Source organism: Cynocephalus volans, chromosome 7 (genome assembly GCF_027409185.1).
Source record: "Cynocephalus volans isolate mCynVol1 chromosome 7, mCynVol1.pri, whole genome shotgun sequence".
Classification (NCBI taxonomy): Eukaryota; Metazoa; Chordata; class Mammalia; order Dermoptera; family Cynocephalidae; genus Cynocephalus; species Cynocephalus volans.
In genome coordinates, this window is record NC_084466.1 from 12,650,655 (window position 1) to 12,676,591 (window position 25,937).

Sequence of the window (25,937 nt, forward strand, 5' to 3'; positions counted from 1 at the left end):
CAGCCTAAGTGTGACACTTGACAGCTTTATAAATTAGGTAGGATTTTGCCTGGGGTGTTCTAGCCTAAGGGAATGGAGTCAGCAAAGTGAGAACAAGCTGAGTGGAATACAGACCTGTGCAACTGGAGACATGTCCTGTGGCCATATCAGCAAGGCCTATAAAGCCACTGTCAGAGCGTAACCTTTATCACAAAGGCAACAGGAAGGACCTGAAAGGCCTTAAACAAGACTGTTCACTGTTTTCTGAGACCATGGAATCCCCATGAACGAGGCCTTACTGTTGGCCAGTTGGCCTTGTGAAAAGCCTTAAAGTGCCTCACCTCTAACAGCCAAACAGACTTTTTGTGTGACATCTATTCTGCCTGGAAATTTGATACACAAAGATTTCCAAAAAGAGCTGAAAAGTACAGGAAACATTAGCCTGTACATTTTCAGCTTGAATTCCGAATCTCTCCTGGTGTCAGAGCCTGTTTGTGAATGAGGACATTTTCCCAGGGAGCCCAGTCATATAGCCTGCTCCACAAGCAGTGCAGGTGTTGGTCACAGCAGGAGTTGTCCTGCTCCCGGTTTGTTGAGACTCCAGGGGGCTCAGGTAGGACCAGGCCTTTGTCATCTTGACAGGAGTACAACCCATGTGTAGAGTCTGTGAGGTTAAGAGCATCTCTGCACCCAGACCATACCCCACTGGCTGTTGGCAGGATGGGAGAACACACACACATACCCCCAAACACTTAGTTGTTGCTTTCTAAGCAAGCAGTTTAATGAAAACCAATAAGTATCTTTTATACTACATAATGTGCCCACCACATTTAGTGACACAGTGATCAGCTACCCCCTTTAGTACTAATCAGAGCCCCACTGGAAATTCCATCTCCCTCCAAGCTGAGAGAGTTTCACTGATTCATGTGCAACAAGCATTTATTAAGTGCTTTATGTAGTCCTGGCACTATATCAAGTGATTTTTTAAATGTTTAGTACTTAATATATTTTTTATTACATGTACATAGCTAAGAACATTTAAAAGATGCTAAAGATTGCACAATGAAAAGTAAGACTTCCTCCCTCCCCCACCCCAGTTTTTCTTAGAACTTCCAGAGATGTGTTTTGAATGTACAAGCATATTTATGTTATTTTTAACACAAATGGCCAGGTATCCCTGTATAATTTTTCCCTCTCACATATATCCTGAGGTAGGTAGTGTGGCCTCATTTTATAGGTGAGATCATTGAGACTGAGTACAAGTGACTTGCCCAGTGACACATATTAAATGGCAGAGCTGTAATTCAGACCAGGAGCTCTGGTTTGAAGTGGAACTGAACCAAGATTCCACAGGCACCCAGGCAAGCTGATGAATGGATCTTCCAAGCAGGTTTGCTCTTGCCCCACTCCAAACCTATGTCTTTTTTAAATGTTTGTTCATTTATTTAGATGAGGATCAAAGGCTTCACAAAGGAAAAACAGACATGAGGACTTCCTGCAGCTTTGCCTCCCTGCACTTCAGCTCTGGCCCCCAAATTGCATACATCTCCTTCGAGAACACTGTGTAGCTGGACCCTCCCTCCCTCCTTGGAGGCAGATTGGGCACCGGCAGTTGTTGCTCGAGCCCCTGTGCTGCTGAGCTGCTCACTGTGCTCACATGTCTAGCGATGTTTTGTCTTTCTGGTGACGCTCGAGCCCTGGTGCAGATTGGCAGCGCAGCCTGTCTGTGCTTTCACCTGTCCTAGGTACTAGGTAGGTGCCTGCCCTCTGTCTGTAGTCATGTATCCTTTGGTAGGCATCAGAGCTGTTTCACACAGCGGGGTGGTGCAGGCGCATCCTAAGCCTCTTGGTGTTTAGAGAGCCTGGACTCCTGTCCTGGGAGCAGTAGAGATTCCCAGAGCTGTTCAGGCATTCCCAGCTCCTCCATCATGACAGCAGCAGCAACTGTGGGGTCATCTTGAAACCAGAGGGATTGTTTGCAGCCTCAGTGGGAGTTCTCAACACAACTTGTCAGAATGATCTAAGAGGTGGTTGACAGGTTGGGAAGAAGCAACTTGCCCTGTGAGGACTCAGGGTTGAGGAATCTTTGTGGCCAGGGCTTCCTTACAATGCTTCCCAAAGGCTCTGGGCACCTGCCTGGGAGAACTGTGAGAGGGGACATAGGTACTATTTACAGAACATTGTCTGACCAGAAATGCAGAAATGCACACTGGCCCACGGCGGAGTGCTGTCTAAAGACTCAACTGCTTTTCAGTTGTGGCTACTTAAGGTGCATGCCTAGAATTTTAGTTCCTGGTGCTAATAAGCCTGAGCTGCAGTGCATGACTTTGTGTTTATCATTTCTCTCCACTGGCAGGTAACAAGGAGGGAACACATTCTTCTACCTTCTGGGTGCTGCTGAGTATCCTTCTGGGAGCAGTGGCCATGCTGTGCAAAGAGCAGGGGATCACGGTGCTGGTAAGAGCCATGGCCTGCTCTTCATACACTTCCTTTCCCCTCCTCTAAAGACCTGTTGGGAGCACTGCCTCTGTGACCTCCTCTACTTCTGCATCCCATTGCTGGCTTGAGGTCATAGACCTTTCTGGACCAATGACTTGTGCTGTCACAATTCTGGCATTTCAGATGAAGAATTAACTGACTCCATTGACTGTCATTAGCAACTGGTGGGAAATGGCGAACGGGATGTTCTCATGGAGAGGTAATTTAGTCCTCCTGGAGAGGCCCTGTAGAAAAAGAGATAAGGATGGTTTGAGTTTTCTAGGATAATTTCGGCAGTCCGAGATATTTCGGAGGACTGACCCCATCAGTGTTTGTGACCCTAGGTAAATAGTGTTATTAGGCTCTACCTGTAAGACTAGGGTTAGCTAGCAGGGAAATGGTATAGAAGGAATGACTGGAAAGTTACTTGAATTTCTTGAGCTATTTTTTTTTTTTTTTTTTTTAGTTTGCTCTAAACTGATGTTTTAGTTTTCTCAGCCTTGGCATTATTGACGTTTTAGACCAGATTATTCTTTCTTGTCTTGCAGAGGACAGGGGCTGTCCGGGATTATAGAGTGTTAAGCAGCATCCCTGGTCTGTACCCACTAATGTCAGTAGGACCCCTCAGTTGTGACAGCCTAAAATGTCTCCAGACATTGCCTGATATCCCCAGGGAAGCAAAGTCATCGTGTTGAGAGCCTCTGCTCTAAAACCTTACCCTGTTATCAAGTGTGGTTTGAGTAGCAGCAGCATCTGGGAGCTGTTAGGGTTCAGGGTCTCAGCCTCCACCCCAGACCTGTGGAGTTACAATCTCCACTTAATAAGGTCCTTGGGTGACTCCTTGTACATTAACATTTTAGCAGCTCTAAAGAATTAAGTTGACTTTACGTGAATAAAGATAGGGTGAAATTTAGCTGTTTTTAAGAATTTGATTAAAATGTGGACATTTTGATGATGCATTTAAATGGGGCGGGGGAGGGAGTGCTCAGTCCTCGTGACCTCTCAGCTCCTTGCCCTTGATGACTTTCCTGCAGCTCACAGGCAGGAAAACAGGCCATGTGAGAGGACAGCAGCAGCCCAACAGGGAGCCTGTGCCGTCTGGAAAATGGCTTTCACCCAGGCAGAAATGGTCTTCTGTGACCCACTAAGATCCTGTGTCACATGGGTAAATAAAATCAGGATTCTCTGAAATGATTAACCCAGCACTGGCCTGTGTATTGAATAATTAGCGGCTCCCAACATTTATGGGAGAGGGTTAAGTAGGGATGTCATCCTTGCCCTGAAAACCACCAATTACAACTGACTTCTGATGATTTAGGATCTTCTTTGCCACAAAGCCCCACATTAAAAAGACCCAGGTCATTTAGGGGCAGCTTTAGCTGTAGACACCGGGTATATTCAGACCACTTTATCCAGATTGGGCAGGGAGTTCTGCTAGCTGGCATTGCCTACAGCAGTGACATTTGTAGAAGTCCATCACATGATAGAGAATAGAATCCAAGGCTTGTCTCTCTGCCAGCCTATAACTGTAGGTTTAATAGCTGTGAAAGCAGCCCTTACCTGCTAGAAGGAAACTGTCATGGTGCTATTAAAAACTGTTAGCATAGGCAGAGCTGCAGTAGCACACTCCCAAACTCCAGTGGCCTCCGTAACTGAAGTGATTTCTCATTCACCTAACAGTCACAGGCAGGGCTTCTGATTGATAGTGGTGGCTGTCCTACACACAGTGGTCCTGGGCCGGTGCAGGCCCTGGTGTCTTCAGTTTGTGGTTTCCAAAGTCACCCTGGGCATCTCCCTCCCAGCCAGCTGGAAGGGGAAACTGAGCAGTAGAGAATGCCCAGGTTTTATCTCCAAAATGGGACATGTCACCTCTCCCCACACTGCATGGGCTAGAATTGGGCCATATGACTCTACTTAAGTGCAGGGAAGGCTAAGAGATATGGTCTGGTTGTGTGTCCAGAGAAAACAGAAAGCTAGCGGTCAACTAGGACTTTGTACCCAAGAGAGCTCCGGTGCTCCATCGGAGATTACGATGTGCGTCCTCCTCCTGAGCATGCCAAAGTCAGCCAGCACTTGAGGTTTGCTTATGCAGCTGAGCTTGCAAGGTTGATGGCTGCCTTATCTTCCAGCATAGTTACTGCCCACATATAAATTATATGAATTAAGGGACTGTTTTATAATTATGGGGGAACTCCTCCGTCTGTGGAACTTTTTCTGGGAACCCCAAATTGCAAGCTCTCCTGAATCTTATAGTACTCTTTCACACAGACTATGAAATCATTCCCATCAGGGATTTATGCGGTAATAAATTTGATGTAATGTATTACCGTGAGCTAGTGTCACAGAAATCCAGGGCTGTTTTAAAGAGCCAGAGAAGTCTTCCGTGATTGTCTGATCCATTGCGTTCCTTGTCTATAATCAGTAGTAAAATTGTGAAGGGTAACTGCTTCCTTGTCAGAGTTAGGCTGCCCATCATTGATTGTCTTGCTTTGCTTCCCTAGGGTTTGAATGCAGTGTTCGACATCTTGGTGATAGGCAAATTCAATGTTCTGGAAGTTGTCCAGAAGGTGCTACATAAGGACAAGTCATTAGAGGTGAGTGTATACTTTTGTCTGCAACCCAGCCGTGGAAAATGTCATGTACCAGCTGATTTAAAATGCCATTTTCAAAGTATTTCCTGTGATTTTGAATTCTGGAAGAGCCAGCCCTTTAAAGCATGGTGTCAAAGTAATTCAGGCAGAATTGCTGCACATTTGTACCTGGCTTGGCCACACTTTTGTTTGAAAATCTGCAACCTCAGCTTCTTTGTGGTGTCCTTTCAGAATACCGGCACGCTCAGGAATGGGGGCCTGCTCTTCCGAATGGCCCTCCTCACCTCTGGAGGGGCCAGCATGCTCTACGTGCGCTGGAGAATCATGGGCACAGGCCCACCGGCGTTCACCGAGGTGGACAACCCGGCCTCCTTTGCCGAGAGTGTGTTGGTTAGGGTGAGTTCTGAGCTGGTTCCCCTTTGGATTATTTTCTTTTCCCCACAAATTTCCAGCTCCTTCATCCCTCTTCCTCATCTCACTCCCCACCACACACACAAAATCCCTAATAAGTGGGACACCTTCACATTTGTTTGCTGTCACGAAGGATATTCTAGTATAACAGCAGGTTTTTATTAGGGGATTGAGAAGGTATATTAAGCTCCTTGTATTTCCTTTCTGATGAAAAGTAAAGAGGGATGGTTCCTTCTAATGTCAGCATCCTTGCCAATCTTGTTAAAGTGCCCCTAACTCCATTCCTTTTGTTATAAAGCAAATTGGCATGTTTGGGTTAAGACAAAATATAACAGTATTGCTGTTATCTTTAAAAGTCTAACAGTCTCAAGACTCCCCCTATTCTTTTAGGTTTGCTTTTTTTCTGAAGGCAGGATGTCAAACTGCAAATTCTTAGCTGTGCATTTCATAGAGACTGAAATCAAGAGAACAACCATAGAACCCTGTTCTTATGTTGTTAGGCACATTAGTGACCCCTGGGTCTCAGATTTCCTGGGTCACAGGCTTTTAAGCAACACTAAGTAAATGGATCATAGCTTGGCCAGAAATACAACAGATGTATTGCCTAGCCTGGTGGCTTTGCTGTTTTTTTATGTATTAAAATCTGAATGCATTTAATAGATTACAGACCACAGTCCCATACCCAATATACAAATTGGCAATATTTTATTTTATACCACTGCTTTCCTTGAACAGAAGCATAGAGTGCCTCAAAGGTAAAGTTAGGATATATATATTTTTTTCAAGTTCAGTATCAAATAAATGTTTGTTTTCCTTTTGACTGACAGGCCATAAACTATAATTACTACTATTCATTGAATGCCTGGCTGCTGCTGTGTCCCTGGTGGCTGTGTTTTGATTGGTCAATGGGCTGCATCCCCCTCATTAAGTCAGTCGGTGACTGGAGGGTAATTGCACTAGCAGCACTCTGGTTCTGCCTAATTGGCCTAATATGCCAAGCCCTGTGCTCTGAAGACAGCCACAAGAGAAGGTAAGAGGCGGCGCTGAATTTCAACTTCCATGCAGGTGGAGTCAGAAGCATTTTGCGAAATCCAGCACTGATCATTTTAATGATTTTGTGGAAGTAATGTCTAAGGACATTTGTTTCAAATACATATTTATGGCTGGGATGAGCTCCATCCATTTGGAATCCATTGCTGGCTTCAACTAGTGGGGAGTGAAGTTGGAAAAGGGGGTCTGGATGACTGCTTTATCTCCCCTCCCCCTTTCCCTGGGAAGTGGCATTTTGAGATCCTTTTCGCTGTCGGTGGTAAAGAGTAATTTGTGGTCAGAACAGAGAGTGTAATTGATGTGTGTTGTGCCCATTATCGCACAATTCTCCTTCAAAAAACCCCAGCGAATGCTGTAGTGATTCCTTCTGTTGTTGTTGGGTACAAAAATAAGCTGCTGCCCCAAAGAGACTGTTCTTTCTCAATGGGAAGAAAGAAAGGTTATTGAGAAAATAATTGGGAAAATAAATGTGTTTCATGAAAAAGAAAACTGTTTAAGATGATTTCCTTTAAGCTAAATGTCTGTGGAATTAGATTAGTAATTTCTCAAAATAAATTAAATTTTAAGTTTACCTGTGTCTTAAATTGGTTGGTCATTCTAAAGAGCAACAAACTTTAGTCCTAGTTCCCTTATACATGTGAAATAGGATTAAAAAAAAAAAAAAAATACCGTAAGCACAGCATCCAGGAAGGAGCCACCATATTTGACCTAGCTCCTTAATTCGTCCTCTGGCCTCATATAGGACTATGGGACTTGGCAAGTGGTCGACTAGTTCTAGAAGGCTTTCAGTGTTCAGCTTTCTTTCTGCTTTACTGAAATTTGTGATGATGAAGCAACCAAAAATGATATGTGTTTATTTCAGATTTTATGAAGTTTAAACTACTTAAGTATTGTTTTTCCTGTTAAGTTTAGGGGGAAATTTTTTTTTTTTCCATGAAAACTACATTGAGGCTGGCCGGTTAGCTTAGTTGGTTAGAGCATGGTGTTGTAATACCAAGGTCAAGGGTTCAGATCCCCATACCAACCAGCCACCAAAAAAAGAAGAAAACTACATTGAACTAACTGGAACCAATATTCACTGAGCTATTCAATACCTAAATGGTTTGAGGCATAGTTAGCAGTAGGTGAATTAATAAGATCTCACAAATGTAATCATTCTAACTTTATGAATTGTATGACTTGTGAATTTTACCCATATGCTTGATGATTATTAGTGCCTTAGTAATATTTTTATGTCTTATCCCTACTGCCAGGGTGAACCCTCTCTACTTATGATACTTTTTGTTGATACCTTTTCTCAATTGATGCATGATATCAAATAATTTTTCTTGATAAAGAAAAGTTGATGGCATGGGGAAAAAAAAGGTCTTTGTTCTTAATGTTGAGTAGCATGTTTTCTTGAGAAGTCTGAAAATGGCCATTTATGTAAATACTTTTCATTTTCCAGGATCCTTACCCTGGGCCTGGGATTTCTCGTTATCCCATTTCTTCCTGCAAGTAACCTGTTCTTCCGAGTGGGCTTTGTGGTTGCAGAGCGAGTCCTCTACCTGCCAAGTGTTGGATACTGCGTGCTGCTCACTTTCGGATTTGGGGCCCTAAGCAAACATACCAAGAAAAAGGTATCGACCAAGAGTGGTGCTTTTTATAACCAAACGATTAGATGCATCTCACTAATATATTTACCGTGTCTCTCTATTCTTAAGAAACTAATTGCTGCTGTCGTACTGGGGATTTTATTCATAAACATACTGAGATGCGTGATTCGCAGCGGCGAGTGGCGGAGTGAAGAACAGCTTTTTAGAAGTGCCCTGTCTGTGTGTCCCCTCAATGCTAAGGTACCTTGGCTGCCAGATTTCTTTTAAAAAGATATTATTAGCAAATGTTTCAAGTTCTCCAGCTGAATAAAAAGAATGTTTGCCATTATACAGAATCTAGCGGTAGGACCATGGCCACATACTTGGGTTTTTCTTTGTTGTTTTTTTTTTTTTTAATGATTTTGGTAAGATTCATTAAAATTCCACTTAGCCAAAATAATCCAAAGGAAATAATTAAAACCAGACAATATCAATGAAACAGAATACTTAAACGAAGTCTTACTAATCTTCCAGCTGATCTAATCACCCTTTGAAGTGGTGGCAGGGGAGGTGACATCATCTGTGCAGGCTGAGGTTGGGCAAGGCACAAATTCTAACCGTTTAGAGCACGCTTTTCAAAACCCATACTCTAGCGATAGCATTCACTAGCCTCCTGCAAGCTATAATTTGAAAGGGTTAATGCCTATGAACAGGCCGATAATTTGGTTCAGGAAGTTTAAATTATGCTGTGTGCTGCGCAGTAGTACACATTTATGTCACTTTGAGATCTCTGCTGGTGGTTCCTTTTGTCAAGTCAGGTAAACATAAATGTGTAAGCTTTAAAATTGGCAGTGTTTTCTCTTGAAGCAGTCTGGTAGGAATTTATTTCACTTGTATTCTTCATGACTCCAAGCTCTCCACTTAACCGGCTGTGCCTCTTTGGGTGAAGCCAAACTTTTTTGAACTTTCAGTGCCCTTTTCTATGAGAAGGTGATAACACCCATCTGCTGGGTTTATTGTGAGGACCGAGTGAACTGAAGTGCCCTAACATGGTGGTTAGCACATAGTAGGTACTCAAGAAATGTTAGCCTTCCTAGGTTCATTTTAGTTTTGGTTTTGCATTAAATGACAGGAAGGGAATACTGTTTGCTCAAAATGGGGCCAAAGGGTTGGGTTAAAAGAATTTTTTGTTAGTATAGATTATCACTCAATAATGATACATTCTCAGGTCATTAGAATTGGAGCTGCCTAGGATGCTAAATTGTAATTCCTGGGGAGAGGGGAGAGCTCTGTGGATTTCTGCCTCATTTCCACATTCTGTATTCAAGGGAAAGCAATGATTTTAGGCAAAATTATGGGAATAAAACTAGTGAATAATTGATGTCTTAATGTGACCCTGAAATGAAGAATAGTGTTTAAAAAGGTGTTGATTCCTTGAATGTCCTTTTCTTGGATTAAAACATAATGTTCGTGTTTGATAGAAATTTAGATAAACTTAGATATGGAGACAGATAAAAGGGTGAATTACTTCAAGCTTTATCTTTGATTTGCTGACCTATCAATTTATTTTATGCTACTAAAATACATTGCCTGTGATTTAATTTCATAAATGTTAATAGATTTGCTTTATTTTTACTTTTCTGTTTGAATAGTAGTAATTACCCCTTCTATTTATGTAGTTCTTCACCACAAGGAACTGAGTTTTCTTTAGAGAGGCTCTATAATTAATCTCCATTATCTTCCTGCTAAGGTTTTTAGAGAGAGGGGGTATTATTTTCTTTATTTTTCCAGATGAGAGAAACTGAGGCTTAGAAAGACTGAACTGACATTATCTAGGTTAGTAATTTAGGTGGCTAGAGATCTGATGTGTTGCTGTGCCTAGGTTACTCAAGTAAGTGAGGGGGTGGGGATGTATGATGTCTGAGCCCAAAAGTCTGCCCAAGAAGTGATTTTATATGTCATAGGCTAGAAAATGCAGCATGTATGTACATAGCCACACACACAGTTATTAGGGGTCTGTGTGTGTGTATGTGGTTTCCTCTTTTTAATTTAAGGTATACATATAAGCCCTTGTCCTCAAAACCATTCCCAGTGGTAATAGTCCTTTTCCAAGAACATTTTTCAATGGTACCATTCTATATAAGCAAGATAGAAATTTTTTCCAATTTGCCATTATTAATTGAAGGGTCATAAAACTGTCTTTACTTACTTTTTTTTTTTTTTTTTTTTTAAAAAGCAGGTTGATTTCAAGGAAGAGATCTTATTTAGGAAGATACTGGTTTCCTGCAACCCCATTACAGGGAATACATTTTCTATGCTGGTTTCTACTTGATATTTATTAAATATTAAGTAGGCAATTGGCAGCTGGCTCTAGTTTAGGCCCAGATTTATACACTAAGGCTCATCTTTTTTGAAAGATTGCATTATCAGTGCAGATAGTGCTTGTGCCTGGCCTGCATTTAAATTGCTCATAGTGCCTTGCATGTGGTAGGCACTCATACTAGTTATTGCATTGAGCCAGATGGAAACTGAATTCACTGAGCCCGCTGTGGATGGGCACCGAGTATCTAATTATGTTTGCAGTCAGTTTTAGTTTTTAAGGCTTAGAAGTATGTTACACTTAATATCAACTCTGATACAATTCTAAATTCTTTTAACAAAAGGATTTTATACCACAATGAGGTATTTCCTTAAGGAATAACCCAGGATGAGTTATAGGATTATTATGTGTTTAAAACATTTTAAGTTTAACATCAAATGTTGGCAGAATACCTGAAACTGGTTTAGCGCTGGCATTAAAAGTGTCTTTCATCATCGATTCTTTTACTTCGTTTGCATTCATATGTCGTTGGGTTGCAATGGTTGCTTTTATCTTTGGCTTCTCCTGTGCTGGTTTCTTGCCTCAGCAGATATGAATCACAAAGCCTAGAGAGAAAGTTTAAGGATAAACAGGCTTTTTCAATCTTTCACATTCCATAGAAACAAAAATCGCTCGTTCTCTAAAACATTCTTTTAAGTGACCTGGTTGTGAGGGGTTTTTTTGTTTTGTTTTACAATCTAGGCAGCTATTTTCTATTCAAAGAATTCCCTTCATATAACTCATAGGATAAAGCTGGCCTGTGGGTAAACCTGTTTGCTAGTTCTTAATTATGGACTGCTTTCTAGGGCTGTATCAGATTTTTAACTAGTGCGATTTAAATAACTGCAGTCTGAATTTCCAAAGTGCCCCTTCTTGCTCCCTTGGTCCTCTGGTCTCTGTCATTCACAGTGTCTAACAGAACACTGTCTATACTGCAGAGGGCAGTTGAACTCTTTGTCTGAGCTTTTTATTGAGAAAACAGAATTGCCCGTAACAAAGGAAAGCAGCAGGAGCTTGGGGGTGGAAGAGGAGGGAGTCGTGTTGAATTCTGAGTAGAGGCTGTATTTGTATCCTGGGGACCACAAGGACATTTCTCACAGGTTGGATTCTCTGGCCTTGGATTCTTTTGTACATGGGATGGGAGGTGAAGTCACATATCCAGGCCAGGGTTGGGGAGGTGCACATTCTAACCCTTTAGTGTATACTTTTCATGAGACTCGCTTTGGCAATAGCACTAACTGTGCCTCCTCCAAACTATAAGGATGAAAGTGCTTATGAGTGGACAATAATTTGGTTCAGGAAGTTTAAATTATAACACGTGATATGCAGTGGTACACATTAACATCACTTGTGATTTCTCTGCTTGTGATTCTTCAGATTAGGTAAACATGAATGTATGTACTTCTAAATTGGCAGTTAAAAAAAATCTCCATTGCATATTTGTTTAAAGAATGCCCCACTGCTCCATACCCTTCCAGAAATTTAAGTATTTCTAAGGAAGCGCTATAACTGTAGATTAGGACTGATAAAGCAGGAGGTGGTTCTATTTTCAGAGGTGGTTGTGAAGCAGGATTCAGATATGATGCTACTTGAATGTGTTGGCCTCCCTGGTGCCCTTGTTCTAAGATGGCCTGAGAATTTCTCAGATAGCTTTGCAGCTGTGAGTCCTTTCTCTTCTAGTCTGCTTTACCACCCTCTTAAGTCATTAAAAATCCTCTGTTTATGCTCTCTGTCTCTTTTTCAATAGAGGTGAAATTCTTATAACATACAATTAACCATTTTAGATCCTCAAAAAATTAAAATAGAATTATCATATGATCCAGCAATTCTATTTCTGGGTATAGACCCAAATGAATTCAAAGCATAGACTCAAAGAGGTATTTAAACACCCATGTTCATAGCAGCAGTATTCACTATAGCTAAAAAGTAGAAACAATCCAGTGTCCATCCATGGATGAATGGATAAACAAAATGGGGTGTATCCATACAGTGGAGTATTATTCAGCCATCAAAAGGAAGGAAATTCTGACACACGCTGCAATATGGATGAACCTTCAAGGTGTTATGCTAAGTGAAGTAATCCAGACACAAAAGGACAAATACTGTATGAGTCCATCTACATGAGGTACCTAGAGTCACCAAATCCATAGAGATAGAAAGTAGAATGTGGGTTGCCAGGGGCCGAGGGGAGGGGAGAATGGGAGCTATGGTTTAACAGGAACAGAGTTTCAATTTGGGAAGATAAAAAGAGTTCTGGAGCTGGATGGTGGGGTGATATATACAGTAGCGTGCGTGTGCTTAACGCCCCTGAACTGCACACTTAGAAACGATTAAGATTTTATGGTTAGCATTTTGTGTCAGTGTACTTCATCACCATTAAAAAACAAAATTTAAAAACTTCCCACTTGTTTCTCAGAATAAAATGACCATTATTAAATAATAACAAAAAAGAACCATTTAAAGTGAGCAGTTCAATGGCATTTAAGACATTCACAGAGAGAGAGACACCACCTCTACCTAGTTCTACAGCATTTTCACCCCCTCATGCTCTTTTTCTGTCACTGTGTTCTCTGTTGGTTTCTTCAGCTTTAGTCTGATGAGAGGAGTGAAATGAGGAGGTATTCTGGAAGCTTCCCTCCGCTGGCTGCTTGTCTGGGTGGTTGCACCCACCCATGCCTTTTTCTTACCACCTGCGCCTCCCTCCCTGCCTGTCATGTTGGTGTCTCTGGCTTGCTCTTCTCCTGAGCTTGGGCTGCTGCCCTGTCCTCTCTGCTTGAACATCTGAATCACCCCCAGTACCTGTCCCCCTAAACAAGCCCAATCACCCATCACTTCTCATTGAAAGCCATCACATCCTTTGCGTTCTGAAAGTTGGAAACCTAGCGTTCATTCCTGACACTCTTCCATCTCTCCTGTCAATCCGTCACCAATTTCTGTGCCTTTTGCTTCCTCAGTGTTCCTCAGATCCTGCCACCACTTCACCACCACCCTAGTTCAGTCTGTGATCCCCTCCCCCAGGACCAAGGCCACAGCCTCTCCCTGGACCTCTGACGTCTGTGCTTTCCCACTCATGTCTCTTTCCCACCATGTGATTTCACATGAACATAAATCTGCCACCCTCCTACCCCTGGCTTACTGTTATGGGTTGAATTGTGCCCCCCAAAAGGATAGGTTCAAAAACCTAACCCCTGCTACCTGTGAATGTGACCTTATATGGGAATGGGGTTGTTGCAGATGTAAGTTAAGATGCAGTCATACTGGAGTACCCTTAATCTGATACAAATGGTGTCCTGAGAAGAGACATGGACACAGACGAAGGGGCAAAGGCCATGTGGAGCCCGGCCAGGATTGGAGCAACACAGCTGCAAGCCAAAGATTGCCAGCAAACACCAAGAGGGGAAGAGGCGTGCGACATTTCTCTTTCAGAGCTGCAGTAGGAGGAACCCTGCCAATTCCCTAATGGTGGCCTTCAGAACCATGAGAGAGTGAATGTGTGAGCGTAAGTCCCCTGCTCGCCGTGCTTTATTATGGCAGCCCTAGGACACACACACTTATAGACCCTGCACTGGCCTTCCATGCTCTGAGGACAACGACCAAGCCAAACCTGCCCTCACTCAGCTTCCCTGCACATGGCTGCTCCTTACGAACCCTTCAGCCTGTGTCCCTTGCCCTGTGCACCCCAGCGACACCAGAGCACCCACACTGCATTGCAACCCTTTGCCTGGTAGCCCCGTCAGATCTCAGTCCCTTCTTCAGAGGAGGCTGCCACCCTCAGGACCACCTTTCCTCCAGAGCCCTGGGCCCCTTTGCGATGCCTTAGCTAATGCAGTTATTGGACTCCTGATGGGCTTTGCTCCGCGTGGTGTTGAGCTGTGGCGTGGTGCCTGGGTACAGTTGCATCTGTCATTACCTGAAGCAGAGAGGGAGGGTGGGTTGTGTTAGGTCCTGTATCTTCTTAGTTCAGGCTACTGGAACAGGGTACCATGGACTCAGTGGCTTAAACAACAAACACATGCTTCTCACAGTTCTGGAAGCTGGGAAGTCCAAGATCAGGTTGCGAGCAGACTGGGAGTCTGGCAAGGGCCCTCTTCCTGGTTCACAGACAGTCGTCTCTCACTGTGTCCTCACACAATGGAATGACAGCAAGAGAGTTCTCCAGGGTCTCTCTTATAAGAGCGCCAGTCCATTCATGAGGGCTCCCCCCTCAAGACCTAATCACCTCCCAAAGGTCTCACCGCCTAATGTCATCACAGGAGGATTTTAGATGTCAATCTGAATCCTGGGGGGATGTAAACATTCCGCTCATGACAGGTGTAACATAAGATCTTGTGATGCTGCAGAAGAAAGGTGTACAAGAAAGGGCTGCAATTGTTTAAAATGGGTCGACAGAATCCTGTTTCTTCCACTCGTGTACATGGGACTGGACTTTGTTTTCTCAACTCTAATGGGGGGTGTGGGTGAGGGAGAGTGAGGGTTTAGTAAAAACAAACCAGCCTCGTAATTTTCTGGTTTTCTCTGGTGAGTTCTTTAGTTATTTTTCCTCCTGTCATACTGCAGTGACGCCATCTGCTTGTTACATCCCTTTTTCATCATCTTTTCTTACAGGCAGGGGGTTAAAGTAGAGCACAGGTGGCCCCTGCCCCTGCAGGGTTCAGCTGACGTCCTGGTGGATGATTTCTTCTTAATCCCTTCACCTTTGTCTTCAGTTAGAAGACGTGATGGGTGTCCAGGCTGTGAGCAGAGTCTGTTTGCTGATGGCCAACTTATTATCTGTGTTTTCAGGTTCACTACAATATCGGCAAAAACCTGGCTGATAAAGGCAACCAAACAGCTGCCATCAGATATTACCGAGAAGCTGTAAGGTACTGCAGGCATGTCTTACAGAAGAAGTATTTTATACACATATTGTTTTCACTTTCTAGCATTAAAAACCTATCCTCCTAAAGACCCCAACTTTAAGATATCTGTCAATTCCTGAGAGTTTAGTGAAAACTACTGAGCATTAACTTTCTTCCAGATTAAATCCCAAGTATGTTCATGCCATGAATAATCTTGGAAATATCTTAAAAGAAAGGAATGAGCTCCAGGAAGCCGAGGAGCTGCTGTCTTTGGCTGTACAAATTCAGTAAGCATTGTTTTTATAATTATGCAAGTGACAAATGAGCTCCTGTATTCCGGCATCTAAGCCTCTCTTTGTTTGTTTATCTTTTTAAAAAATGCTCTTGCAGGCCAGACTTTGCTGCTGCGTGGATGAATTTAGGCATAGTACAGAACAGCCTGAAACGGTTTGAAGCGGCAGAGCAAAGCTACCGGACAGCAATTAAGCACAGGAGGAAGTACCCAGATTGTTACTACAACCTCGGGCGTCTGGTAAGCTCAGGGTGTCCTTGCGTGCAGAAAGATGGGTTCTTTTCTTATTTATACTAAAATGATGATAGTAACATCCATCTAGCACAGTACATTTTATAAAGTTCTTTCACATAAGTTTCTCTCATTTGGAGATAGCTATTGGATTTCCATATATATAATTTTTTTAAGCTATAATTACAGAGCAGTCCAACTTGAATTAGTCAAGTTTAAGAGATTCCCCACAGTTAAACTAAGGAATAAATGAAAATTTTTTAAATCCCTTCTGCCCTGTAAAACAATGCTCCAAGGGTAACTTCCTGATAAACATCAGTTTCTCTGTTCTTAAAACAAGAATTGAATAAAAACTGAGATTTAAAAAAAACAAGCCCATCGTGTGTTTTCTGAGCTGCCTTGTTCTTCCTCGGGGGAGCAGATCTCTCTTCTACGGGGCATTTTCCCCAAAAAAGACAGCTGTGAAGAGCATGGGACTTATCTGAATGGGCTTTGACATTACTTGATGGAAACAGAAGATATTGTTTTTCACAGTACCTTTATGTTTTTGGTTATTGACAGAATATTTAGCAGATCTGATTGCTTTTGATTTTCTTGACAAAAAACATGAGAGGTACACAAATGGCAAAATTCTTTAAACAAGAATGTTTTTTCCCCACAATCAACCCTCTAATTTGGTTTCGGGAACCAAATATATGTGTTCCTAGTACAGGGGTACTTCAATAAGTTTGTGGAAAAATAGAATTAAAAGGTAATATAAATCTTTCCATGGACTTTTGTAGTACCCTTGTATATTTAGATGTATTAGATAAAGTTGTCAAAGGAAAACTTTTTCTTCATTTTAGCCAAATTGGAATACATGCATAGTGATATTACTCTTAAAAGAGGTTTATATGTACATTTGCAGATTTTTTCCAGCCTAGCCTTACAAGTAATGTTCTCAAGAGACACCTGTTGATCCTCATTTTTAAAGGCCTCAAGCTTCTTGGGTTTAAAGAGTTTTTGATTATCCAAACCAGTAGTTCCCAAAACTGGTTGTGCATCCAAATCATCCTACCCCATCTCAGATTTAGGGAATCAAAAGCTCAATAGAGAACTTATATTTAAAAAAAAAAATAATTCCCCCAAATGATTCCAATACCCTGTTGCTGGCCTGCATGTGGGAAGCAGCGTGATCTGAACTTTGATCCAGCAGACTGATTACATCAGAGCAGAAGGGACTTTTTGGAGAGAGCAACTTAGAAAACATGAACTGCTTTAAACCAGTCTTCTGTTTTTACTGTGATGTGAATGTCTTAACACCTTTGTTTCTAGACTGGGTAGCCTTGATTCTGAGTTGTGGGGAGAGAATTTTATGAATGGAGGACAAGATGGCAGGAACCTATGGCTAACGGTAACATTCGACCTTTACCACTCTGCATAAGTCACTTTAAGTGGGGGAGTGATGCTGGTGTTATAAATATTAAAGTGAAGTGGCTTGCATATTTTTATTATTCAAAAAATATGAAACATGTTTTAGTTATGATGTACCATAGGAAGATACCATCTCTGTGCTTACTCCAGTGTGGACAAGGACAGTCATTTCTGCCTGGGCACAGAGGGAAGGGTGGCAGTAGCCGGACTCAGTCCATGGAACTGCAAGGGATTTGAACAAGGAAGATTGATAGCCAGCCGCTCCTGTTGTCCCACAGAAACCTCTCTGGAGCCATTTGCCCTTGTGTGCATTTCTGTTTTCTTTCACATTTTAAAATTCTGCACTTTATGATCTACTTATATATTTGATGTTGAAACAGCTTTCTCTATGAAACCCGAATATTCAAGGAGAGCTAAAGCTATTATAGTGATAAGTTGTTGGGAGGTGGCGGGGACAGTAGAACCACACCATAGTGATATAAGTAGAGACCAAAAAATTAAATCACATGCAAAACAGGGTCAATCCACACGAAGTGAGAATAGGGGCTGGGTACAGGATGGGAGCAAATGGAGATATGCCTGTGGGTGGTTATGAATATATGAATGCAGGGATTACTATTTCTATTTACTTGTCTATTAAACAAGTACTTGAGTGACATTAGACTTGATATTCATATGAATTCTTCTTTCATTCCTTTTTTTTTTTTTTTCCTTTTCTGGAGGTAGCTCTTCTTTTAGGTTATTGTTCACAAAGTGAGCATGCCTGCCTGCAGCCTCCTGGGTTGTACTTCAGAGCTCTGCTACTTAGTTAGCAGTCTTCTTTCCACTATTGATGTCTGTCACTTAAGTTTCTTGGATTTGGAAAATAGAGAATTTATGCTAAATGTGCCAAAGCAAGGGACATAGACTATAAAATCCTGGCTTTTATCCTATGCTCTAATCCTTGGTATTCATTGTACTCTCACTTAGAAGATCATCTGTAGCACTGAACAGACTGAGACCTGGTACTGCTCTTTGTTTCCGTTGTTTACCAATTATGCTACCGTGAAGTGGTCTTCCTGTGTGCTCTTCCGCCAACTGTTCCTGCTTATTTAAGGCTTTTGCTCTCCATTGTAGATTAATTACCCAGCTTTTGCCTGCTTGACAGCTTAAAAGCATTAAGAGCTTAATCTTTAACAACTCAGCTAACCCATTTATGTATTGGTAAATAAGGTGAACTTAATAACTTAAAAGTTTCTTCTTTAGAAATCACTCTTTAGTATCAGGAGGCAGAAATTCGTTTTGATTTCTGGACCCCCGATAAAAAGGGAATATAATACAGTTCTCTTGTGAAATAGGAAATTAGGAAGAGCTGGATTATTTGGTACATATTACTAATCTTAGAGAGCTACAGTAACAGTGGCTGGAGGTATTACTGGAGACAATTCATTTGCAAGGACTGATTGTATCAGCCAGGATGCATTCAGGAAAACAGAAACCATGCTAAGTATTTTAAGAAGAGATTTAACACAGGGAACTGGTTAGACAGTCATGGAAGGCTGGAAGAGCAAAACTGGGAAGGTCTTATTAACTCAGAGATTAATACCTAAAAGAAACCCAGTAGGTTTGGGGAATAAATGGAAGGAAGTGGTACTACCATAATTTAAGAACTGAGAACAGGCGACCGTGCCAGGAGCTGCCACAGCCTCAAGAGCTGAGATCACAGAAGGACCTCTGCTGTCAGTCCTGGGATTGTGGGGAAGGGGACACAGCCGCTTCAGAGACAATGCCAGGGGGAGGAAGGAGAGTGGGAGTTGGGGGAAGGATTACTCCACCATCTGACGCCTATGCCGCCTGTTGGCAGAAACTTAACAAGGAGCTAATGGCAGAGGAGCCTGGGAAATGTGGTTTACAGACTCCCAGCCCCAGCATCACAGAACAGCGTGTGGAGGGATGGGTGGACATGGGACTCAGTGCGTATTACCCTCTGCTTTCTGAACAGGGAGTTCTTGTTAAATCATTTTTCTCTGCTTCCTGTAAAGTGTCTGTTTACTTTGTACATATGCTATAAGAAGAGTGAGCAGAAGTTAAGAAAAAATAAAAAGTAAATTTTACCTAATTCAGTCTGTTATTACTCTTCAATAAATAAGTGATAATAACAGTAGTAATAATAGTAATAAATAATAAAATACATGAAGAATGTTACTGGGTTGTATAAATGAAGTTATGTCGGTCGTCTTGGGTGTGTTAAAATGTCACCGCGGATTTTGTCCAAGTCACGCAAATGCTTGTCACTAGAGAGAATTGACTTGAGAAATCACTGGGATATCAAATAGAAAGAGGCAATTAAATGTTAGTATAATTAAGCATCCCAAATTATTTCAATTTTTTGAACGTTTCCTATCATTTTCTCATTTAGGGGTAAAATACTGTAACTTGAGTTTCTGAGTCTCAGGAAATTCTGACATCTTCAGCAAATGGATATTCGTAAATGTTTCCATAATTCATTAAACCTTTTCTTGCATAATATGCCATCTATTTGCTATGTGGGTCATAGGCTAAGTTAAAATATTTCTGTTGTCTCATGAAAAGACAGACTTGACAGTAAGGAGATAGCCTTAAACTCTGATAAATTGTTATCATTTGTACTTTTTGCAGAATTAAAGGGATCAAGTACATTCAGATGAAATGTGCATTTGAACTGAGTTAGAGAGGGTGAGAGGGTCACCTGCTAAAAAATCTATCACTTTCTCCCTCAGTGTGCTTTTATTAACTAAGCAAATTGAGAGCTAGCCATTTTGTATCTGTTATCTATTATTATTAAAATTCCCTCTCCAAAGCAACAGATAATTTTCTTCTTCCTAAATGAGGCAAAGAGGCTCCAAATTTCCGAGGGGCTTTGCCTTACCATAGGAGACTTTTCCAAGGAGTTTACAAAGTCTGCCTGATATATTTTTATATTTTGTTTAGGTGTAGACTGGGAGAGGCTCCTAGACCACCCTTCATTAGGTGGACACATACAGTTTTTGTTTACATAATATTTTGTTTGCTATTCTAAATAATACTTCATCAAAGATAGACTAAATAGAGTTTCCCTGGAAAAAAACAGGATTAGTCTGTTTTCAATATTTCAGTAGGCTGAAATATGTCTCAGTACCTGGAATCACTAAATAGTAGGTTACGGTTAAAATGTTGCAGCCTCAAGAGCTAGACCAGCTGGTTCTAATCCTCTGCCATTTCTACATGTGTAACTTTGGGCAAGTTACTTAATGTCCTTGTGCCTTAGTTGCTTCATCTGTAAAATGGAGATAATGATGGTAATTATAATATCTACTTCATTGGGGATCTTTTGAGGACTAAATAAGTTGATGAGAAAATACTAGAAGCTCCATAAGTTTGGTGTTTGTTTTGTGGGGGAGAGTTGGTTTTTTGTTGTTGTTGTTACTGTCTTAGAGAGGGAAAGCAGAAAAATTGGAATATTGATTTTTTTTGATCTATGCTGTATTTTCAGTATGCAGACCTAAATCGTCATGTGGATGCATTGAATGCATGGAGAAATGCTACTGTGTTGAAACCAGAGCACAGTTTGGCTTGGAACAACATGATTATACTCCTTGATAATACAGGTACAGAAAGGGGAGTTAAACAAATCAGAGGAAATTGCTCCACAGTACAGCACTATTGAATAATTAGGAAATAAAGATTATTGTGCTTTTTCCCCCATGAGTTTCAAAAAAAATAAATATCAAGTTAAATATTTTATATTACAGAAATGTCTGTTCTAGAAAATGGAGTTTCCACTGACATATTAGAATATGAGTGTTTGGGAAAAATGACATTTCGCTCAGAACTGATGTTAAGGAATAGGGGAGGATGTGCGATGATACTGGTTTCCTCTGGAGCCTGTTATCTTGCAGTGGCCACCATCGAGGATGCTGGAGGTACCCAGAGAGAGCAGTGATGCTCTGAGCTTATGGAGAGGATAGTGCTAGATCCGTGCTCCGAAGTTTACGCACTGTACTCAAAGGAGATGCCCTCGAGTCTACACTCAGAGCCATGGGTTCTTAGATACAATGCCAGTAGACCTGAGGATCTGGTTTCCTAACCCATAGCAGACTAGATTCAGCCAATTAGGAGTTACTCTGCTTTCCTTGTTTTAAAAATCTAAGCATCATAGTGTTAAGAAATCATAGTGTTAATTTGGTAGAATTTAAAGCTATAAGCCATCTAAGCGTATGGAACAGAGGTATACATTTGTTTCTAAGGAAAGTGCAGAATGTATACTTCAATACAATGAGTTTTAAGTTATTAAAGTGTTACTGTGAGGCTTTTATTTTGCAGGCTATTTTTCTTTGGTTTGAGTATAACTGGTATCTGGGGACAAATTAAGATTAGGTTTTATATGCTTTTATGGAGTTTAATCAAAAGCTGTTTATATACAGTATTATGTCAGAATTGTGCTGAATTGTGGTTTTGCTGCTGGTGGGGTCATTTGTGTGTGTGTGTGTGTGTGTGTGTGTGTGTGTGTGTGTGTGTGTGTGTATTACACATTTACACAGATTTTCTTAAGTAGTTGATTTATAATCATTGTGTGCTATGCACATAAGCTGTGTTAATTATAGAGAGAGACTGAAACACGAACACAGCATTGACATGTTTTTTATTTTTTCACTTTTTTACTCCCAGGTAATTTAGCCCAAGCTGAAGCAGTTGGAAGAGAGGCACTGGAATTAATACCTAATGATCACTCTCTTATGTTCTCGTTGGCAAACGTGCTGGGGAAATCCCAGAAATACAAGGTGTGTAAACTGCAGGCCATGATTTCTAGCAATTTATACCAGCATCCAACAGAAGCCATGAATGTCACTTCTGCCCAGTTAAATTCGGAATTAGGCCAGAACAGTGGCAGTAGAGCACCATGTGGCTTGGTCAGTTGGTTTCCTGGAGAAGTTGCCCAAAAGATGGATGTGCACGGTCAAACCTAGTGTCCTTTCTGGGGTGGGGAGAGGAGCCCAGGGAAGGGGCAGGAACAGGAAGAGAGCTGCGGGGCGTTCGGCCTCACGTGCTGTGCAGGCCGGCAGGGGAAGACGATGCAGTCCCAGAGCATGCTCCAGCTCCGCCCCAGCACAGAGGAGCTTGACTCTGTCCCTAGCACTTGGGCTGGAGCACTGGGCTTTATTTGTGGGTGCTGTCTTCTGCACAGAAAGAGTAAGTGGCCCATGATTCTTGCTGCTTCCCAGTTTTTCATCTAAGTTATTGGTCATGGTCAAGGCCCTCAAGGTTTCTGACCAAAGGAACCTGCAAGATATTAAATCTGTGCTCCAGCTGGGCTCCCAGGATGGGTCAGGAGTAGGCTGGGCATAACTCCTTGTGTGTTGAAGGGGACTTAGGGTTCCTAATACTAGTGATTTCAAACTTTAATTTGTGTATCAGAATCACCGAGAGAGCTTGTGAAAACATAGATGCCCAGATTCCTCCCCATGAGAAATCCTCCCAGTGGTTGGAGTAAGGTCAGGGATATGCGTGTTTAACTAGCATCCTAGATGTTGCAGAAAACTCACTTGCAGAAGCAGGGCCTTAGTCCTTTTGCAAGAGAAATATTTCATTTCAGAATCAGGCTGTGTGTTATTTTGATTACTCTTGAGGCTACAGATGGACACTGGGCTTTAAGGTACTAATTAATATTTGTCTGATATTATTTACTTCTGTTCTATACATGTTATTATTGGTATAATTTTCTATAACAATAGTAAGATATTTCATGCATTTCTCTCATTTTTGAATGTCACTCTACATTTCAGCATTTCTAGATTTTAGATTTCTAGCTTGGTGTTTTAGATTTCAGATTTCTAGATTCTAGCTTCACTTTGCATTTTAGCATTTCTGGATTTTCTCCAGAGATGGCTTTTTGAGGGGTTTAGTTTTATTTTTTTATGGATCTACATGTGTCGGGGAAGGAGGTGAGGTTTACAGGTTTCTCTCCTAGTGACCTTTCCAGTCACCTGTCAGCCTGGGACAGGTCAGCAGGCTCAGTTCTCCTGTGACCCAGCTACAGTGAGTCTTCAAGATGCAGTTTGTATAATCACTGTATTGATTTTTCTATCATCCCGTGGTCTATAAACTGGAATTTCTATTTAGAGACAGAACCCAGGATTGGTTTGGCTTCCAGTTCATGTCATTCTTTTCTTTTCCAGATAAGGTAGAAAATACTCCATAAAGCAGAATGGAGAAATCATTTTCCCATTTCTCTACACATTTTGCATCCTAACAGTTGAGGCTAGGGCGCTGAGCCTAAGATAAGGACACAGAAGAAGAAATCTGAAATAAGGAACTCACTGTGAGCTCTTCAGGAGCTACCAAGTGGCGGGGGGGGCGGGGGGACATGAGTGACTCCACGAGCCATGGAGTCAGCCAGTGAACAAGCACTGAATGTAGTTTTTCAATTAAGGATTTGGAATTGTGGGAAGCTGTTTACGTTTTTCTCTTGTAATGCAAAAGTGATGCCTGCCTCCACTGGCCAGCGGTGACCTGGTTCTGTTTGTTTCAGGATATGGTGAAGCAGCCGTCCCCTTGCAGAGCACTGGGTATGTGCTCAGGAGAAAAGGGGATGTGGTGACTTAAGGATGGAATAGACAGACCTGCAAGCTCAGCCACCATCCCGGCAGGACAGGTGTCTGCCATCCAGACAATTCACTTTTCACCTATGCAGCACTTGCTGTTTTATGTTATTGTTAACTTGCTAACTCCCCTTAGGGAGCCTAAAGGCTTCTTGAGGTTGGGGCCGAGTCCCTAGCCCTCTTTTTATGTCTCCATTGCTGTCCAGCATGCTGATGGCCCAGTTGGGAAATGACTGAATGCATCTCTCATCTGGCCCTGAGACATTCAGGCTTCCAGAACCTGTTTTGAGACTTGGATGTGCAGAGTGAGCATTCTCACTATATCCTCGTGGTCCTAGGGCACGTCTTTATCCAAGCAGCCCTTCTACTGAGCAGTGGTCACTTACTGCTCCTGGCCTCAGTTTGTTCACCTGTAAGATGGAGATAGTGATCCACCCAACCTCCTGACAAGGTCGTATGAAAAAACACACAGGAACATGATTTGCAACTATTAAATGGTAAATGTATGTATAATAATAACTTCAATTTAGTGATCATTAAATGAATCTCTAAGGATCATTAAAACCCATTAGAATTTATATTACTTCTTGCCATTTAATTTCTGAGTAGGGGCTAATGTGAGAGTGATGTTTCCCAGTGCCTGAGGCGTTGCCTTCCGTGCTGACTTCTCTCTCTTTATTGCTGATTCCACTGCCCTGTCATTTAAGAGCCAGTTATGTCCGTGGAGCAGTTTACCAAATGCCAGACATTTATGCCACATGTTAACACATATTTTTGCCACATCTGAATACTACCTGACTCATTTACTTGATTTTTTTCTTTAAATAGATTTTTTTTTTAATTTTGTGGCGGTTGGCCAGTACAGGGATCGAACCCTTGTACTTGGTGTTATAACACCACACTCTAATCAACTGAGCTAACCGGCCAGCCCCTAAATAGATTTTTAACACAGATAAATGTATTTAGAGTAGAAATATCATATCATTCCCATAAATATAAGTTAACTGAAAATGAAATAATTTTACTAAGTCCCAGGAACATACTATTGCTGGCCAAGGCTCTTCAAAAGGGAGATTGACAGGGGTTAGAGGTTGTGACCCACAGACCACCACCAAGTGCAGACTTCAGCCCAGCTGAATCGGAAGGAAGGAAGGGAGGTGCTCAGTCCTAAACCTTTGTCATACAGTTTGTCTAATACATTTCAGAAAATAATTTATTATTTTCCCTTTCCGTTGATGAAAATATATCACTGATTTTAAACATGAGTTTTTTTGTTTATTGGTAGAAATCAGTTCAGTGGCTGTGTCTTTAAGCATCCAGACCCCTTCACGGAAGATCAGCTTATAAACAGTTCGCTGCTTTCCTGAACAGGGTCATTAAGAAGCCTGGTTTAATAGCTGAGTGTTCCATGGGCTTTGAATACCTGTTGCCGTCGTGTGTCCCCAGGCTGCCCCACTGGTACCCGCCATGGAGCGTGTGCAGCCCACACTCACTTCCCCACAACCAGCCCTTCCTGCTGACACTCCCTCTCTTGTCCATGAGCCATCGTGTTTCCATCTCCCAGACTCAGAAATGACTCATTTTTCCTCCCCTGTTGTCTCTCTTTTCCAGTGCTTTCTTCTATTCTCCCTCATACCCATTACCCCCCGACCCAGCCTCCTCATCCGCCTGTGGGGTCAGGCCCTGCCTTGCCAAGAGCAGCAGCCCCTGACGTGGTTTAGCATCACTCTGAAGCCCACACCCCTCCCTGCCAACAGCACGGTGTCCTCCAAACCCACAGATGCCCCAGCATCCTGCGTGATGTCCTTCCTCACAGGCGTTTGAGGAGTTAGATGAATGAAGAAAGAAAGGAATCCAGCATCCCCTAGAAACCTCCTAACTTGCTTTTTACCCCTGAACCAGTTCTCTCTAGTTAACACTACTTTATTTGCAGGTAGGGGAGCATTTTAGGGTAGATTTAGGGCCCCTGGCCTTCCTATTTTTCAAGCTTTAGGTTTTAAATGGAAATGTTTGAAAATGATCAGAAATAGCACAGTTGTTAGAAACCACTATAAAACTACATAATCCATTTTTTAAATTAATTAATCAATTTATTTGTTTATGTTTGCACCCTACCTGATGTGGC

The 25,937-nt window shown here is 41.9% G+C and overlaps 1 protein-coding gene across 2 annotated transcripts in view; it reads left to right on the plus strand.

Moving 5' to 3' along the window:
* The window catches only part of TMTC4 (transmembrane O-mannosyltransferase targeting cadherins 4), a 56,211-nt gene that overhangs the window by 26,714 nt on the left and 3,560 nt on the right, over nucleotides 1–25,937 (plus strand). Inside the window, exons 6-16 of one of the 2 annotated variants that reach the window (XM_063102366.1) lie at nucleotides 2,336–2,436; nucleotides 4,959–5,051; nucleotides 5,280–5,444; nucleotides 6,287–6,489; nucleotides 7,957–8,128; nucleotides 8,213–8,344; nucleotides 15,225–15,304; nucleotides 15,460–15,567; nucleotides 15,671–15,812; nucleotides 20,707–20,821; nucleotides 21,882–21,994. In XM_063102366.1, the coding sequence (XP_062958436.1) occupies nucleotides 2,336–2,436; nucleotides 4,959–5,051; nucleotides 5,280–5,444; nucleotides 6,287–6,489; nucleotides 7,957–8,128; nucleotides 8,213–8,344; nucleotides 15,225–15,304; nucleotides 15,460–15,567; nucleotides 15,671–15,812; nucleotides 20,707–20,821; nucleotides 21,882–21,994 (1,424 nt within the window). The remainder of the gene's footprint in view (nucleotides 1–2,335; nucleotides 2,437–4,958; nucleotides 5,052–5,279; nucleotides 5,445–6,286; nucleotides 6,490–7,956; nucleotides 8,129–8,212; nucleotides 8,345–15,224; nucleotides 15,305–15,459; nucleotides 15,568–15,670; nucleotides 15,813–20,706; nucleotides 20,822–21,881; nucleotides 21,995–25,937) is intronic. The other variant, XM_063102365.1, reaches the window with a different exon arrangement.